Source organism: Clavispora lusitaniae (assembly GCF_014636115.1).
Source record: "Clavispora lusitaniae strain FDAARGOS_655 chromosome Unknown tig00000187_pilon, whole genome shotgun sequence".
In the NCBI taxonomy this organism is placed as follows: Eukaryota; Fungi; Ascomycota; class Pichiomycetes; order Serinales; family Metschnikowiaceae; genus Clavispora; species Clavispora lusitaniae.
Window position 1 is genome coordinate 305362 of NW_027093980.1, and position 18040 is coordinate 323401.

Here is an 18040-nt window from a genome sequence, read left to right on the forward strand (position 1 = left end):
TATGAGAATGAGGAGAATAAGACCTATGAGTAATTTAAGTAAGAGTGAGAAATCAGAGTATGTGAAATCACAGTATGAGAATCAGAGTATGAGAAATAAACGAATGTGAAGTTGAAGTAATATAAGAAGTGTAGACACGAACATAGACCCGTGTTCTTAACGTATCTAATAAGAGTGCGAATAGGGCCAAAGTCAAAACACAAAAAGCACTGCACCGGGCCAGATGAGATGAGTTGGAACAGGCAAGAAAGCCGAAAGAAACCTACATCGAGGCCAAATACATTGAATCCATCAAAGCTGGTTAGAAAGCAGCCCAGCCGGCAGATCCATACATCCGCGGAAACGGTGGCGCTTTATCTCTGAGAATCTCATCAAGCAGTCTCTTTTGTTGTTTTGGTCCATGAGGTTCCTCCGTACGTATCTGAAATCGGCCCTAGGCGAGCGGTTCCAGCAGATTCTCGAAGAGCAAATCAGCTCGCTGCTGGCGTCGGCCATCCGCCGTGATCCTCTTTTGTCACAACAGGATGGGTCCAAACTTTCGCAAGACGCAGTTGATTCTCCACCAAATACCACCAAAACGACAAGTGAAGACGTGGATAACGCCTTTCGGGCCGCAAAGAACGAAGACAAGGCCCAGGAGGCCCGGTATGCGCGGCAGTTCCAGAAAGAAATCGCCTATGTGGCCAGCGAACCTTTGCTCCGAACAAAAGCTTCAAAGCAGCTTGCGGACACGATCTCCCAAAAGCCGTGGGACGGCCATGAACGCCTAATAGACACTGCCACTCGGATGCTCGACGACTCTACAAGAAAACTTCCTGGAGCCGGACAGTCGCTGAAAATCATCACTCCTCCAGTTCCGTGGCCCGACCGTGTTCGGAACGCCCGCGAACAGAGCTTGGACTACCGTGTTGGCAAGTCGGAGGCGACGAAAAGCGAGCAAGACGAGTTCCGGGAAATGTACCGTGAGCGGCTTCTAGGCCCGTCGATGTTCATCAATTCCGCTCTGCCCACTGCAACTTTGGGCCTAGTGGGGACTTTAGCAGATGCCCGCATCAATGCCGCCATCGACCAACGCACGGGAAAGTTCTCGTCTGAAGATATGGAGTCCGTACGTGGAAAGCCGTTGGACCGCGAACGTTTGGCCAACAGCAACGACACTACGTTCTTCATAAACGAGATTTTGACCAAACAGGAATGTCTTCCGCCGTGGATCGAGAGCCAGCAAGGCACACAGCGGGCTGTGGAAACGTTTCGGCGAGACTTGCAGAAAAAATGGTTCACGCTACTCTTGGACGGCCTAGGCGGTCATAAAGAGGCATTGGTCAAAGTCCGACGCCCAAACTTTGATGGTAAGACAACGTTTTCCTCGTTCCGGGGCCGCTTTGAAAAGGCTCATGGTCACTACATTGCAACGAAAGTTGCGGCTTTGAACCGTGAAATCAGAAACTACAATCTCCAGTGTCCCTCTCCCAGTCTTCACAAATGGAAACTAGTTGAGTCAAATGAGGTTCGGAAACTGTTTGAGCAAGTCGTTGAACGGATTGAGCCTCTCATTGAGGAATATGCCCGTCCAAAAATCGTCGAAAGAAAACCCGAAAGGACGGGCATGTGGAAGCAGGTGAAACTGCTCTTCTCTTGAACATAGATAAGGTTGACACTCTCAGCTGGGGTAATAATGGCAGTTGGAAACATAATTTGACGAAGACCTATTTGAGCACCTTTTCAACATATAGCAAAACCACTTGCTCATTCTTATAGCTTTTAATGAAATGATGATTGTTATCCATGTCCAGGATTGAGTAATAAAAGTTGCCTTACGTTAAAGTCTCTCTATGGCTGGGCGAAGAAGGTATTGGCTTTTGATGTACGGAGATGAACTTCCAGGCTTACAAATGAGCAATCCATATGGCAAAGTTTGAAACTGTGTTAAAAAACTTTGAAGCGTATCCGTAATTTAGTTTCATTGTTCGATATCCATCTACGAGTAAAGATGAACAAACCAGAAAATAGACGTGTTGGAAGTCATGTATTTTTATCTATGTTAATTTACGTGTCAATGCCACAAGGACAAGATCATTCCAACAAGAACCACTGTCGCCGCCGCAAAAGGCCATACCAGAAAGCTTTTTTTGGGTGCTTTTGCTGCAGTTAACAAGTTTGCTTCGAACTGTTCGCTCATTTGGTCACGGGAAAAGAGCTCATTGGCACGGTGCCAACCATTTTCGCCGAGCTTTGTTCTCACATTGTCTTTACTCGACTGCGAAAACTCCGATAGAACTTCTGCCCATGCGTCAATGTCATTCGGTCTATTAAATCCCGTTGCACTATCCAAGTTTTCGCCTGTAAAGTTGACGATCGACTCTAAGGGACCTCCTCTATCTATTGCCAAAACAGGCGTTTTGTGTAACATACTTTCCACTGGCACAATTCCGAAATGCTCGAAAGTTGGGGTATAAAGAAGCAAAAGCGCAGACTTCAACGCAGCGTTCTTCACAGAGTTCTTCACCGAGGGCAAAAACACCACTTCCGTTGACTTTGGCATCGCCACGAGTTTCCCACGGAATGTATAGTGGACCAAACCTAGAGAATCGCAGAGTTTCTCCAACTCTGCCAAGTACTCGACGTTTTCTCTCACGCGAGCATCGAAGCCGCCCGCAATGACCAATCTAGGCCGGGCCGACTTTTCAAGCTTGGCATACGCACGTATGGCCAAGGCCACGTTTTTCAAGCGCTCGAAACGGTTGATGGAGAGGAAATAGCGAGACTGGCCCATGAACTGCGCCCATTCTTGTTCTGCCAGCGCATTGTCCTGTTGTGGCTGCAAAACGTCAACACAGGGGTAAATCACGCCCGGGTCTACTGCAGATAGATGAGTGAAGGTGCTGTGGAAGATGGACTTGGTGAAGGTGGAGTTCACGACAATCTGATCGCTTGTGCCTGTAGACCACTCTTCTACGGCGTCAAAGGGCACACGATAAAGTTTTTTGACGGCGCCGCCCTTTTTCGCCAAGAGCTGGTCTGGAAAGTGGCAGTAAAACAACACACGAGCCGCCGCAGTGCTAAAGGCATTCAACAAGGGCACGCAGAAAGAAAGCTGGTCCACTATGAAAAAGTCGTAGGCGCGGATTTCGCCGCTTAGTATCAACCGCAACACCAAGTAGAGCTGCCTGAGAATGGCACAGAGAATATGGAACTTGCCCAAGATGGTGGTGGGAAGGAAATCCCCAAATACCTTTACCGCGAGAACACCCGATGAAATCTCGTCGAAACAGTGGGACATGTCACAATGGGAAGTGTAAATGGTGACATGATGGCCTCTTTCCTGGAGGCCAACTGCTGCGTCCACCACTAGTCTTTCTGCTCCTCCAATGCCGAGGTCCGGATGGACAAATGCTATTTTGGCCATGGGAAGAAAGATGTATGTGCGCGATAATACATATGGAGTCAGATGAGAATTGATGTCTGGTACTAGAGCCACGGAAAAAAAAACACTATAAGAAATATTAGTGAGATATGGTAGGTTTGTCTTACGTTGGGAGCTGGAAATTTACGAAATGCAATTGCAGAGTAAATTATGCCATTACTTGTAGATTCAGCGTATTGTCAAGACGCGATCCATTCATGGAATCGCATAAACTAGATAATTACCGGGACTTTCCATCGAATCAAAATCCATATACTAGTGTAATTACATGAAACTGATCATTTCTGTATTTGCGAAACTTCTAGCATCTGTATTCTTATCAAAATGCAATGCAATCTTCTCATGACGCCATTCTTCCATTACACTATTTCAATACTGTCAATACAGTGTACATGTAAAGCTAATTAAGTAGTCATGTGTTTACTTATCCACTGTTCTCCTTCTCATGCATGCTTCGATTATAATAAATATCAGGCCGTTCCTTCCCGTTCCTTTTTCTTTCTCAACTTTTCTGCCTTTCTGTCGTATCTGGTATCTTCAGGATTGAAGCCGGCCTCTGGGGAGCCCCAGATGGCCCATGACGGAGTTTCTTTCACATAGTCCATGTCGCAGAAATCTTCACCACTTTCCAATAACTCAAAGAACCGCGGATAGTCAATATGTGTGTGCCATTTATCGCTGATTTTGAACTTCGAATGAGCAATCAAAATACAACATGAGTGAGCGTGTTCTGCAGCAATCTCGTACTTCAGTCCTCTTCTCTGGAGTTCTGCGGTCAACTTCTGCACAAATTCACGGCACTCTTCGTAAAAGGGAATATTTTGCATTGTTAATGGGTTTCCATTTCCAGCGGACGAGCCGCAGAATGTGGCACCTTTCACCTCGATTTGGGAAGGTTGAGCTCTTTCCACCATGTCGGCATAACTTTCAATGTCGCCCATGTTGAAGCCCTTCACCAAAGTCAAGCGGAAAACGGTTCTTTGGTGGCTCTGGGTTGTGCGCAAAATGTCCAAACATGCCATGAGTCGTTCCCAGAAATCGGCGTTGAGTGGGCGGTCGACTTTCTTCAAATCGCTCTTTGTAGGTGCGTCAATGCTAACATACAACTGGGTGACTTTGGCCAACCGAGCCAAAGGTTCTGGATGCTGGGCATTGCATACCAAGAAAGAAGAAATGTGCCTCTCGTGCAACATGCCCACAAATTCGTTGATGTGTGGGTAGAAAATCGGCTCTCCGACTAAAGACAATGCACAATGACGAACAGTAAATGCTTCCTGAAATCTGTCCATTTGGATGCCCGGAACTCCACGCATTTGCTTGATTTTCTTGTAGTGACCTTCAAGCGCTCCTTCAAGAACCTTTTCGGGCGGATCAACCTCCCATCTCCAATTCAGCTTGGCCACGGGGTTTGTTCCGTGACGCCAACAGAAAACGCACTTGTTGGAACATGCAAGAGAAGGTGTGGTTTCCATACACAAGTGCGAGCGAATGCCGTAGAAGGCAAACTTATAACATGAGCCTCGGCCTCTCATGGCACTTTTCGTCCAACGGCAAATTTTCACTCCCGAATGCGATCCAACCACTGTGTATCCTTGTTTTGTCAAGGAGCGGAAAGTAGGTGAGTCCTGGGCCACCATTTCCTTTGTTTCGAGCTCTAGCGACCCCGATTTGATGATGGAGCCCATATCTTCGACGTCAACAACGTCGTCTGCGTCGATTTCTTCGTTTTCGGCATCACTGTCGTCTGCAGCATCATTTTCGTCAATGTAGAATGGTGTGTCGTCCGCCAAAAGTTCACTAAAGCCGTTGATCCAGTCTTGTGCTTTGGGGTCCCCTTCGGTTTTCATACATATCTCGCCCACAGGGAACAAGCGGCGGGCTCCCAATTTTCCAAGCCACTTGTCGGCCAAGCGGGCCTGATAACAGAACTTTGCGCCGCCCCACGATTCCGAGTCTCCAAGCCCCAAAACAGCGAAACCAGCCAATGCTCGCAATGGGTACTTGTCCACACGGAAATCTTGGAATGTGTCCGTGAGGTGCTCTATGAAGTAGTCAATAGGCGAGTCTGTTTCGTAGGAGGGCAAAACCAAGAGATAGATGTTTGGCTGGGAGTTTTTGGGTGTTTTCAAAAAATACTCCTCCAAATCGTCCACATCGTCATCTAAAGAGCGCAAAAGCGGCTGGTGCAAAAGGCCATCGAGAGACGAGAGCTTTGCATGCAAGGACTTTGCTATTCTTTCCGACGAGCCCGTTAGCGTGGTGTAGAAAATGTAAATGGGAGATTCCACTAGCTTTAATGCTGTGGTGAGAGAAGCATCGCCATTTTTCGCAGGCGGCTTCAGGCCACGGAAAACTTTGGGTGATCTTGTTTTGCGGGCTCTTCTGGCAGTTTTCAGAGGGAAAGTGCTTTTTTCTGTCGGCGTGTAGTGGGTAAAATCCACCTCATATATTGGCAGAGGCTTTTGTTCAGCAGAAGCAGAAAACTCAGGAACCACGGGCGCTTTTCTGGTGGAAAAAAAATATCCTGCTATCGCCGCGGCGACAAAAGTCCAGCGGCCGCCCGAAAGCGAGTAAAAGGCGCAGCAGACCGCTAAAATCAACGGGCCCAGATCCATGGAGTAAAAGAAAAGTAGGCAGAAAACGGTGATGAGATGCCAGGTGCAGGATTTGCACCCAAATGGCCCGTCTTTACTAGTCTGTGCCGATAGAAAAACACGTCAAGTGATCTTATATAAGGAAATGTTCCAGAGCCTTTGGAAATGTTTCCTCAAGGCTCAGGATGAACGAAAAACCTCATACTGACGACGACCTTATGCGGGCTTGGAATCTACCTCGGGCACTTTCGGCCGAAAGCCTGGCGGACCTAGACGGGGCTGAAATGTTCCTGGCCAACTTGGAAAGTGTTCTGATTTCTGCTTTGGAAAGGTCTGGTGCCTTTTCCGCCTTGGAAAGTTCCGACGCCTGGTTTTCCTTGGACAGTTCGGAAGCGTTATCTGGTTTGGATAGCTCCGGGCCGTTTTCTGCATTGCAAAATTCGGGCGTTCCCTCTCAACCATCGGCATATTCTGCCATCGAAGGAGGGGCCGATTATGTTGAGCAGGGCTTGTGTCTGGAAAAACATGTGCATGTGGGTGCAAATCAACGTTTTGACCATGAGGCTGCGGGAAATTATTCTCTTGCAACGAATTCCTCTGTTGGAAATGATCTTTCTTTTGGATCTTTGGAACAATCCTCGGAGCCTCCTGGGTTGGGGGGAACACTTCTTTCCACTGAATGGGGTACGGAAGAGGGCTACTGGAACACATTCTCTCTGGTATCGCTTGAGAATTTCAGCGAATGCAGTTTGGAGCCTCCGATTCTCGACCAGAACGAAAGTGAGCCACCTGTGGGTGTTAATGGCATGGTGGCATTAAGTCCCAAATTCCAGCGGAGCAAAACCCAGTCCACGAAAGTAGAGACACAAAGCGTTCGGAAAACAGAAAATTCCACAATGTCTATGGAAGATAAGCTTTTCTGGGGCTGGTTTTTAGGTCTGGAACCGGAGACTGCAAAAGCATTCGAGTTTCCAAATGCAAACGACCTGATAGACAATTCAGGAAAAGAAAAAGACATGTCATTATTTTCCCATGAAGCGCAACTGGACAAATCTACTTCTTTGCACCAATCTGCAATCCCCACAACTTCAGGAAGCTCAACTAAAGCGATTCCGGGTCCCAGCCATTCACACAGCGATATCTTGCTAGAAACTTTCACCCATCCTTCTAAGACTTCTTCGCTTTCTGCTCACAAGAAGAAATCCTCTGAATTCAAAAGTCCACTGGAACGCTCTGTTTTTGCACCAATAACGCCTAGGACCCATTTAAGCTCTGAATATTCGAGAAGCATTTCTTCTCTTCCGTTGCAAGTCTCTTCTGCTCCTCCCAACCTACCGACTGGTCCCGTTTCTAATTTAAGGGCCTCTTTGTCTTTTCCCTCCTACAGCAAAAAGCCAATTTTCAATTCGGAACCGTATGCCCGTCCATCGGACACCAAAGCTCAAGGTCGCCGAACAATCCCAAAACGTTTTGTTTCATCTGGAATCGTTGACGTTTTACCTTCGGCCATACAGTGCTTGAATGTCATTTTGGATTATAAAGGCTATCAGGGCGAAATACAACGCATAATTCTCAACAACAACATCACCAATATAGCCTTTTCCCAACACGATGCGAGAAAACATCAAAAGCTTTGCTTGCAGCCCATTTACGAGTACTTCGATCCTGGTCTGAATATGGAACTTGTGGGTTTTCCTCAAGATGCACCGGGAAACAAAATTTCTGCCGTGTCTGGAATTCTACAGAGGAAAGTTTACATCCGCAACATCTCAATGGTTCTAAACACGGTGTCTCTGATTCTGTATGTGGAGCTGTCAAAATTCAACATTAATCTACCGTACGAACCTCAAATACATAGGTACGAGTTGGATAGTCGGGGTGCAGTGGTGAACGAAACAAAGTGCGGTCTATGTCCCTTTTGTCCGGCAATCAAATTCTTGCCATTCAAAAACTCCAGCTATCTTTCCCATTTGACTTTGGAACACGGCGTGTATGCCAATAATTTTGTGGTGCCTGAAGGGTTGTATTACGGGAAATACGTGGTTACTCGAAATGTGGATGTGCACAAGACTCGAACCGTCAAAGCAATTCAGTGTCCTGCTTGTTTTCAAGTGGTGGAGGTGTCGTGTTGGAAGAATAAAACCAATCCTCTTCTAAGCTACTTTCGCCATTTCAAAAAGAAACACCAAAATTTGACCAAGACATTTATGAGGAGTACAGTTGATGTGGTGCATTGCGATGAATAGACTATTATAAGGTAAGCTCTTCATGAAAAGCTCTTTTTTTCTTCTAGGTTGAACTTTCTGTTTCCCCAAATATAGTAGAAATGGCATATTCCCTACCAAAGAATGTAGAAACACTGCTGGTTGTTATTAATAATCGTATAGAATCACCTATGGTGTTCGATATTATATGGTAAAGAAAAGATAAACTGAGTAAAGTTGATAGGTGTCAGATAGTTGAGCTGGATGAATTAGAACCATAAGGAATTTTTTAGACTTCATTCAGCAAGTCGAGCATTTGTAGAAATAGCTTGAACAATCTTTTTACTTCTAAATTGGGTCCCTCGTTGAACTTGAGTCGATTTTGCTGATTAGATTTGAGGATGATATCTTTTGAGAAAGAAAGAACTTCGAGAGACGGAATTCTTGTGCCGTTGTGCCCTATTGGATAAAGGGAGCAAAGATATCATCTATAGACTCGATCTAACCGTAAAATGGCTCGTCCCACAGAAGTCATGAGTCTGAAGTCATGGAATGATATATTAAACCAGAAATATATCTACATGTAATTGAGTTCGAGTACTGGTAATTACAAATCTGCCAATGATTTCCGTATATCATGATTCGAGTAGGTATGGGCTGGGTATCCTCTGCTTACTCCAACTGGTATTTCCTTTTTTGCTCACAATTATATAGAGAATTCAAATAGTATCTACGATCACACCAAAATTCAAGTACCGGTCTATCCTTAAACATGATAAGTACCCCATAACTAACTAATCCATAAGTAGCTACTCCATAAGTAAATACGTATGGAACAGTTTTCCATTCAGAGATCGACATTGCTCTCTTTCTACCTGCTGGTGCGGATTATCTTTTCACTATTTTGGCATCGGTGCCTGAAACTCTTAGCACTGAAAAAGCCTAAAAACCGTAACGAATCCGGTCGGTCAGAGTATCCATTTAGTAAAAAAACAATTTTTTCTGTTTTTCCGTTAGAGAGGTGACAGATTCTCATCATATCATAACTTCCACAGAAAGTACACAGACACTCAGATTCTAACGCCAGCAAAACATAAAAAAGCTTCTCGATAAAAACGAAAGTCCTTCTTTGATAGTGATTGTCTCGAATGGACTAATCGAAACAGTAAGTATGCCTCTAAATGCCCTGCCAGATGTACACCCGTACATCCCCAGTCACCAAACACAAAAGTATTCTACACCAACTTTCAAAAGAAAAACGGCTCTGCATTCTCGTCCCCAGAGAATGTCCCCGAGCAAAGATCGCTCCCGACCTGTAACCCTTGACCGTGTGAAAGTCAGTGCGCCCAAAAACTCCCTCATCTGGAAGGATTTTGGCGTTTTTCTTGACAAAAAGTTAGCCTGGCGTCTCGACTCGGAGTTCAACTCCTCCGTGCTTGCCAACGTTCTCTCAGACTCGTCCTATCTTCTGCAGGTGGTCCAGTTCCAGATCTGTCTGTCTTGTCTGCGTCCCATTGGCGAAGACTCGTTGGCCTCCCACTACAGCCGCTGTTTGGAAATGAAACAGAAGCGTACAGCCGCCGATGCTGCAATTTCTGCTGCTACAGGTCCATCGAAAAGGAAAAGGGGCCGTGCTGCCAATGCGTTGCTTGACGTTGAACCGTCATCCATGGATCTGTCTCGTGGAACGACGCCTGCCCCCGATACGCCTGTTTCGGGGTCTCTGGCACCGCAAGGACGGCCGAAAAAGAAATACAAGAAGTCACAAATGCAAAAGGAAAAGGAGGCAGCAAATGCCGCTGCTGCCGCTGCTGCCGCCGCCGAAGCTGCTGCCGCTCGAGCCACTTCGGGAACGAAACGGAAAAAGCAGCCTAAAACGAAAACGCAGACTAAAACAAAGGGACCCGTGGACGTGGAGCGGCAATGTGGTGTTCCCTTGCCTCTGGGTGGGTTCTGCGCACGGCTGTTGACGTGTAAAACGCACTCTATGGGTGCCAAAAGGGCTGTTCCAGGCCGTAGTGCACCGTACGACGTGTTACTCCAGCAATACCAGAAACGGAACCAGGCCAAGATAGCGGCTAGCCATGCGTTGGCTGCGCAAAGACGTGAAAACGCCCAGCTTACAGGCATGGACAACGACGAAAACACCAGCTTGAACATGGTTCTCGATCCGGACGAAGAAACGCATTTGGTGCTCGAGGGTCTTCTGAAGAACTACGCTATCCCGCTTGAGCGGAAAGTGATTCTCCCCACACGCCATCGTCTGCGTTTCTTATACATGCGGGAAGCCTATGCCAACGCTCTCATCACCGCAGGAAACGCCGGGGCAGATTCACAGGCGCTGGCGCTGGACCTGACTCTTGCCACGCAGGCAATCTCCGGGCTGATTGGTGGGCTTCAGGGCAGGTGTGCATTGGTGAATGTAGATCTGGCTGCTGCTAGCACCCAAACATACGCAGCAGTGACAGGAGAGCTTTACCAGGTGCGTGCGCCGCTGAAAGCAATCTTGATGACGGCACAGTACAACCAACAGCAGCAGCAGCTTTTTCAGCAACAGGTTATGAAGCTTCAGCAGCAGCAGTTGCTCATGAAGCAGCGCCAGAGCCAGCAGGCAGGACAAGGCCAGGGCCACATCTCGAACCAGGGACAGATTTCGAACCAAGGGCAAGCAGTGCTGGCCCAGGCTCTGTAAGTGGGTGGATCTACGAGGTCGCAGAAAAGAGAACTTAGGTTGTGTTACGAGAGAGATACCTTGTGCAAGATCGCAGGTAATTTTCCAATACTTCCGTTTATTAGGTGATTTTTGCTAGTAGCAGCGGGAGTTTCGGCCTCAGGATGCTTAGAATTAGACAAGAGAGGATCCATCGAAAATTAGTATGACCTTAGCGATAAGAATAATGCCGTTGGAATGAAATCATCTATCACGACCCAAGGCAATGTCTAAAAAGAAGTTATCCACAAAACAACTCTACGTTCACTTGTGATCGTGTTTTTCGAACGAAAAACACTAGTGAGAAGGAAATACCGTTGAACTGGTGAGGAAGCCGTCAGCATATTCAGCAAGTCAATATACGACGGATTTCAAAGTACAAATGACTCTTAGTAAGTTGGAATGTCGTGTCTATTGAAAACGGACTTTAGCTCTCCATGTACCTAAGGTGAAAGCAGTAGGTTTTGACTGTCGTGGTGAATGGGATGTATATTGGAGTGGGAATCGTCTACAGTACACCGAATAATAGGCCAATGCTTGATATTTGTATGTAGAGAAAATCATCTCAGTCCAACGAGTGGATGCAGAGATTTGGAGCCAAATGCACAATTTGATGAAGTAAGAAGATTCGAGCTGGCCAATGTACTCGTTATGCTGTATACGCTCGTAAAACTGACCATTTTGGTGTTCAAGTGGAATTTAGTGGCCAGCACTAACTCAGGGCATCTATTATGGGTCTTGGATAGGTTTTCGGGAATGGACAAGAGATTGTTAGGACTGTAGGAACAAGGGCACCAATGCAAAGTGAAAAAGACAGAGCAGATAAACGATCTACTCAGGGTTTATTGCTCAATGATCTGAGCAGTTGGCTCAAATAAAATGTCCAAATCTGCTTTATTTCTGCTTCTGTTGATCATTTTCTCCGTTCTTTCGCTTGTCTTGCTCATGTTCTTTCGCTTCTCCTGCTCATTTTCGTCCTTCTTTCACGTCTGCAGCTATTTATGTGCTTTTGGCCAGAGCGGGCGATACTTGACGATCCACGGATGCGTAGCCACCTCTGCCAACGGAATCCGATCGCGGGGATTCTTCTGGAGGAGCCGCCTAATAAGGTCAGCCGCATCCTCTTCCACAAAGCTAGGTATGGCCAAGTCCACTTTGGCGATGCGCTTGTAGGTGGCGTTTTTATCTGTTTCCTCGAACGGCGGCCGCCCTACCAAAAACTCGTAGCAGAGAATGCCCAACAGCCAGATGTCCACCGCATAGTCGTGTTCTTTTGATTCCACCATCTCAGGCGAAAGGTAGTCGAGCGTTCCGCAGATGGTGAGCCTTTTTCCGGCCGCCGACGCGGTTTTCACGGACCAGCCAAAGTCGCTGAGTTTGACCGACCGGTCGGCCGCTAGAAGAAGGTTTTCTGGCTTGATGTCCCGGTGTATTATTCCCCGTGAATGCAAATACTGCAAAGCCGTGGACACTTGGTAGATGTAGTTCGACGCGGTGATGTCGTCAAAGCGGCGGTGGGTCTTCAAAAGCTGGTAGAGCTCGCCGTAGACAGCGTACTCCAAGATCAAGTACACGTTTGTCTCGTCAAAGAAAAAGCCATACAACCGGCTGATGTGAGGATGCACCAAGGTACGCTGGATCTCGATCTCGCGCCGGAAGTTTTTCTCGAGCTTCAACTCCACCAAGTCTTTCTTGGCCATGACTTTGATGGCGCAGATTAGGCCTGAAGCCCGATGTTTGACGCAGTAGACTTTGCCGAGTTTGCCTTTGCCCAAGGTCTTGCCGATCTCGAAATCCGCGAGCGAAAAGCGTGATTTCGGGTTTCTGAGCGACTTTCCTTTTTCGGACACGCGCGAGTTGACAGACACTCGGCTTAAGGGCTTTCGTCTTGGGGTCATGATGATGTTTGTGTTGGTGGGTGTACGGGTTCCTGTTGAGTATGTAAATAGTATCTGTGGTGTACGGGTTCTCTGCTGAGTATGTGGTAAATAGAGTTTGTGGTGTACGGGTCTTTTCTTCTACATGGATGTACGGGTTTATCTATTGTGGTCTACGAGTCTGGACACGGCGCAGCCTTGCACGGGCCTCCCTCGTGGTTAATTCTTTTGTGGCTTCTGGACTTGTCTGCTTTGGTTGCTTTGGCATGTGGAAAAAGACGGGCGGGCCCCCGAGATCCGAGGGCAGTCCATGGGTGGGCCGAGGGCGCGACCGGCGTCGGAAAAAAGCATATCCGAGGGTTATCTGATGTGGCGGGGCGATCATCTCCTGCACGCGCGCTTGTGTCGCAAAGTATGCGCCCTGCAGACAAGCCCGCATCTTCGCCCCATTTTTATCGCGCAACCCCGTAAGTCGTGCCCTCGGCTTGTCCACTTCCGGCCACTTCCGGCCACGGCCCCCCCGTCGCTTACGGGCTATATTAAGAACAGACTGCACACAGGACCCTTGTTCCGTCCTCTCTTTTTCACCGCCGTCTATCCCAATCTAACCAAAAGCCGGCAAAACTTTTTTTTTAGCCTTCACCACTTGCCGCTCTAGTGGCCCTCTGCTTTTTTTCCCTCTGCCTCCCAGTCGGCTGTGCGAAAGCGTGCTGGGCTTTTTATCCTTTGCGCACTTTCTGCGAAATCCCACCCGCACCTCTTTTGTCTCCCGCCACTATTTGTTTGGGTCATCTCCAACCTAAGACCCTTTTCCTCTCTGCTGCCGTTGCACTTTCCCTCTTGTGATTTTTTATTCCTTAGAGCACCGGCCTGTGCTCTGTTTGGCTTCTTCCCACCTTTCCCCCTCCCGGCGCTTTTCGTCTGCCCGACCATATTGTTTCCCCACCGAAGCCTAGAAATAGATTGTACACCAGCCACTTTTTCCATTTTGAACAGTTGCACCTTCCACTTCCAATATCGTGCCACCGCACACTTGCCCATTCGTCTATCCAAGAAGGCTTGACTGTTTTGCAGCCATTCTGCCCCTTGTTTTCTCCGTTGATTTCCTTCCCCATTGGCGTCTATGAGCACCCCTGCGTCGCCGTCAAACCGCAATTCCCTTTTGGGCTGGGTGAAGAACCTTAAGCGCCAGGCACTCACGCTGAGCGACTCTGTCAACGACGTTTCCGACTCCGAGCCCGCGGAGCCCCGTTCGCCGCCCCGGCTGCTGCTTCTGACCGATCCGCTGGCGGCAGAATTGCTCCGGCCCATCTTGAACCACAAATCCCGCTCCACAAACAACGTGCACCGCATGCGCCTGAATTCGGCAACCACGCCCTGTGTGTCGGCAGACCTGCTCCATTTGCGCCAGCACCGCGACCTGTTTTTGCAGAGCAATCTGTTGGTGGACGAGTCGTCCAAGTATTTCGGTGTGCCACTAGAGGCTGCCATTGAGCAGGCGTCGGTGAAGATCCTGATCATGGCGCCAGACGCGCTGCTGAACATGCCGCATTACGGCCGCATCCCGATCGTTGTGGCCAAGTGTGGTGTGTTTTTGAAGAAAAACGGTTTGGCCGTCGAGGGCATTTTCCGTGTGGGCGGTCTGTCCAAACGCATCCGCGAGCTTCAAATCATCTTCAACACGCCGCCGGATTTCGGCCGCAAACTTGACTGGGATGGATACAACGTGCATGACGCTGCGTCTGTGCTTCGGCGTTATCTCAACGCCTTGCCTGAGCCTCTCGTTCCGCTCCATCTCTACGAGGACTTCCGTGATCCTTTGCGTCTGCGGCCGCGGATAATCAAGTTTATGAAGTACAGGGCGGAAAACCCGCGGCCCAAGAAACCCACATCAGAAGTTGCAGCGTCTTCTTCGACTGCTTTAGCTCCTTCTGACGCCGCGACTGGCTCTGCTACGGGCTCGCTTGCCGATTTGCTAGATTCCTCGTCGCAAGTGGCATCCCAAACCACATCGGTCCTTTTACAGGCTCCGCCGGAGTCTCAGCCTGGAAATCAGACGGCCGCAATGCGGGCTTCTGCGCCGCAAGAGGCTGAGGCGGCTGAAACTCGTGCCTCGACGTCTTCTGGCGATCGCAAACTGCGCAGTTACAAGAAACTTGCCCGCGACGTTTACAGTGCCATCGACGACTACAAGCACTTACTTGACGAGCTTCCGGGTCTTTCGAAACAGCTTTTATTCTACATTTTGGATTTACTTTCTATGGTGCAGAGCAACTCTAATGAAAACCTCATGTCTTCGCGCAACTTGGCCGCCATTTTTCAACCGTCCATTCTTCTGCACCCGCAACATGACATGGACCCAGAGGAGTATGCCTTGTCACAGGCTGTGGTGGAATTCTTGATTCAGTACGCATACAAGCTTTTGCCGAATGAGGAGCCGCAGAAGGTGCGTCCGGTTGAGCCAGAGCACCCTAAACGGTTCCACAGTCAGTCGCTTTCAAGCCCAAATCCTGATGATTTGGACATGATTGGTTACCGCAACCTTGTGAAGAATGCCCGTGGCTTGACTGTATCTGACACAGAGCACGATTTTGCCAGCGCCAGCAGCGATGACGAAAACCTCTCTGAATCGCTCCCGAAACAGCTCCCGAAACCAACGAATGCTCCCAATCTCATGGGTGTCATTACAGGCGAGCTGCCCCCTCCGATTGTTGTGAGCCCGAGTCATCAGTGAACAATGATTTCAATGATTCCAGAAACTGATTCGTGGACTCCGCCTCATGGCGTTGTTTTGAATGTGGGATAGAAGCTCAACAATCATTACTTGCCAGCATCCGGAGCAAATTTTTCATTTTCTGTCCACCATTTTATGTCCATATTTTACACTCACCGGCTTTGGTTTCAACCTCTGCTGGTATCTCGGCCCATGCCGTCATCCCTACCCTTGTCTCTCGCTAATACATTCGCTCGCTTTCGCTTCCCTGATTGTGCCAACAGAGTCTTCCTTTGTGCTTTGTATTCTTAGGACGTGTCCATGTAGTGACTTCTGAAGATTGCAAAGTGTTGAAGTGTGTCTGCGCCTTTCAGAACTAGGATACCCTGTTTTTGATTTCTCCCAATCTGTTCAGCACATTTATAGAAGTTTTATACAGAAGGAGTATTGATACATGTAGGCACTTGTTTCTCTTTAGTCTTTGGAGGCATGGATACTAGATCGAAGTAGACTGTTGCACCTGGGCAAAATAACCATGCACACGTAAGAAATGATGGATATTCAAAAATACATATTTAGTGAAGCCCTTGTCGAGAAATTCACCCTATTTTTCTATAACAGCCATATCTACAAACCTCATATCATGTACATTGTCATTGAGATACTCGACTTTCCACATTGTAATTTTTGGTGAGAAATGCCATTTGCACGAAAAATGGTATTGAATGACAACACCCACACTTTTCTTCAATGCCAAATAACTGTAGAAGTAAACCAGGGTTGCTGTAAATCTTCTCATTGACCTAGATAATTGAAGCAAATTCCGTCTGACTAGCATTTACGTACGAATACAGACAATTACTCAAACACTTAAACCTCCATCGAATACCCAAGATGAAGTCATACGAGATGACATGTATGGAGGCTGGTGATTGTCTTCTTACGTGATGTTTTGTAGGAATTACTGAATACCTTTTCGGCCTCAGTATGTCTTCAGTCTTCAGACATAGCCATCAGACATAGCCATCAGACATAGCCATCAGACTTAGCCATCAGACTTAGCCATCAGACATAGCCATCAGACATAGCCATCAGACATAGCCTTCAGACTTCAGATTTAGCCTTAAACTTCAGATGCCTTCTGTCCTCTTGGCCTCTACCAAAAAACACAGTGAACAAAGTTTGGGCTAACATTATCTGTCACCGTTCAGATTTGGCCAGCTTTTCACCAATTTCGCAGTCGCACCTGGAGTTTTTTTACACCTACAAGAATACACAAGAACATGTCCGACTCGGAAACGTCCCGTTTGAGCGACGAAGAAGATCTTTTCGGCGACGACAACGTCGCTCCGGAAAGCGACAGCGAGCAGAAAACGCTTGACCTCTCGCTCCCGCGGCACGCCGTGTCTCACAAGCCCGAAGAAGACACCTTCATCATCAAAGTGCCCGTTTTCCTTCAGGTGGACGCCCACCCGTTTGACCCGAACGAGTTCAAGGCGAAAGTGGCCGAGAACGCCCGCGAACGGCACGCGAGCGCCATGGACGCCAAGGCCATGGAAAACGACGTGATTGCCGAGAAGCTTTTGAACCAAAACACTCTCCGCTGGCGGTACACCAATGCGGGCAACGACGAGATTGTGAAACAGTCCAACGCCCATTTCGTGCAGTGGGACGACGGCCTGTTGTCGTTGAAAGTCGGGAGCGAGCTCTTTGACTTCCGGGCCTTGCCTTTGGCCGACAACTTTCTTGCCCGCAGCCATGTGGACCACGAGGTGTTGCAGAACGACTCCATCTTGACCAAAACCGCCAGCGTGCTTCCTGCGTCGACAGGAACGGCCACCCACCGCCAGTTGACACAGGCCGTGAAAAACATCCAGAAGAAGGACAAGATCTTGAACACGCTCACCGACGCCGATCCTATGCTGAAACAACGTGCCGCCGACGAGCACGAGCGCCGCAGCCTCAAGCTCCGGCGCCAGATGGAGCAGAAACGCCGTTTGCAAGAGGAGAAGTTGGGCAGGACCGAGAGTCCTGCGCCGGGCCGAAACGAGTCCGCATACGAGCGGTTCGAGCGCACATATGGCGACGAGTACGACGACGAAGACGATTTCGTGGCCAACGACGACGAAGAGCCAGAGATGGATGACGAGGACGATGCGTTGGAGGAGGCTTTTGAGCGCGGAGCCGAGAGATTGCAGAGTGTGAAGGCGGCCGGAGCAGCCAAGTACGACGAAGAGGAGAGACGCAAGAGACGGCGGATCATCGACTCCGACGATGAGGAGTAGGGGTCGACTGCGTTCATAGACAATAAACTGACGAGAAGAGCGGTGGGTATGACGTTTGTACTTCGTCTACAAGAGGCTATATTCTATAAGAGCTCCAATGTGTAGTGGCTCTGTAATCCGAACGTGCATGGCATGGATTCCACAACTAAGACGACGGAGCTTAGAACCTTGCCAATTGAATACTTCCTCCTAAATCGTTTCTCATTTGACTGTCTATCACAGCCAGTAACAGA

At 48.3% G+C, this 18040-nt stretch overlaps 8 protein-coding genes across 8 annotated transcripts; 5 read left to right on the plus strand and 3 right to left on the minus strand. All coding sequences in view use genetic code 12, as the record gives it.

Moving 5' to 3' along the window:
* Positions 1-400: 400 nt before the first annotated feature.
* FOB63_004144 (uncharacterized protein) lies at positions 401-1639 on the plus strand (the record flags this gene model as incomplete). Its single annotated transcript, XM_002615026.2, has 1 exon — positions 401-1639. One exon carries the CDS (start codon positions 401-403, stop codon positions 1637-1639), a length of 1239 nt encoding a protein of 412 aa, XP_002615072.2.
* A 414-nt stretch (positions 1640-2053) lies between these two features.
* ALG2 (GDP-Man:Man(1)GlcNAc(2)-PP-dolichol alpha-1,3-mannosyltransferase) lies at positions 2054-3406 on the minus strand (the record flags this gene model as incomplete). Its single annotated transcript, XM_002615025.2, has 1 exon — positions 2054-3406. One exon carries the CDS (start codon positions 3404-3406, stop codon positions 2054-2056), a length of 1353 nt encoding a protein of 450 aa, XP_002615071.2.
* A 488-nt stretch (positions 3407-3894) lies between these two features.
* Positions 3895-6039, minus strand: FOB63_004146 (putative tRNA 4-demethylwyosine synthase; the record flags this gene model as incomplete). Its single annotated transcript, XM_002615024.2, has 1 exon — positions 3895-6039. One exon carries the CDS (start codon positions 6037-6039, stop codon positions 3895-3897), a length of 2145 nt encoding a protein of 714 aa, XP_002615070.2.
* A 164-nt stretch (positions 6040-6203) lies between these two features.
* Positions 6204-8264, plus strand: FOB63_004147 (DUF4451 domain-containing protein; the record flags this gene model as incomplete). The annotated part of the gene is made up of 1 exon (XM_002615023.2): positions 6204-8264. The coding sequence occupies one exon, from the start codon at positions 6204-6206 to the stop codon at positions 8262-8264; it is 2061 nt and encodes a 686-aa protein (XP_002615069.2).
* Positions 8265-9393: 1129 nt separating this feature from the next.
* On the plus strand, positions 9394-10914 carry FOB63_004148 (deubiquitination module subunit; the record flags this gene model as incomplete). Its single annotated transcript, XM_002615021.2, has 1 exon — positions 9394-10914. One exon carries the CDS (start codon positions 9394-9396, stop codon positions 10912-10914), a length of 1521 nt encoding a protein of 506 aa, XP_002615067.2.
* Positions 10915-11927: 1013 nt separating this feature from the next.
* On the minus strand, positions 11928-12830 carry IPL1 (aurora kinase; the record flags this gene model as incomplete). The annotated part of the gene is made up of 1 exon (XM_002615020.2): positions 11928-12830. The coding sequence occupies one exon, from the start codon at positions 12828-12830 to the stop codon at positions 11928-11930; it is 903 nt and encodes a 300-aa protein (XP_002615066.1).
* Positions 12831-13932: 1102 nt separating this feature from the next.
* SAC7 (Sac7p) lies at positions 13933-15543 on the plus strand (the record flags this gene model as incomplete). The annotated part of the gene is made up of 1 exon (XM_002615019.2): positions 13933-15543. One exon carries the CDS (start codon positions 13933-13935, stop codon positions 15541-15543), a length of 1611 nt encoding a protein of 536 aa, XP_002615065.2.
* Positions 15544-16805: 1262 nt separating this feature from the next.
* On the plus strand, positions 16806-17807 carry FOB63_004151 (uncharacterized protein; the record flags this gene model as incomplete). The annotated part of the gene is made up of 1 exon (XM_002615018.1): positions 16806-17807. The coding sequence occupies one exon, from the start codon at positions 16806-16808 to the stop codon at positions 17805-17807; it is 1002 nt and encodes a 333-aa protein (XP_002615064.1).
* Between the last annotated feature and the right edge of the window lie 233 nt (positions 17808-18040).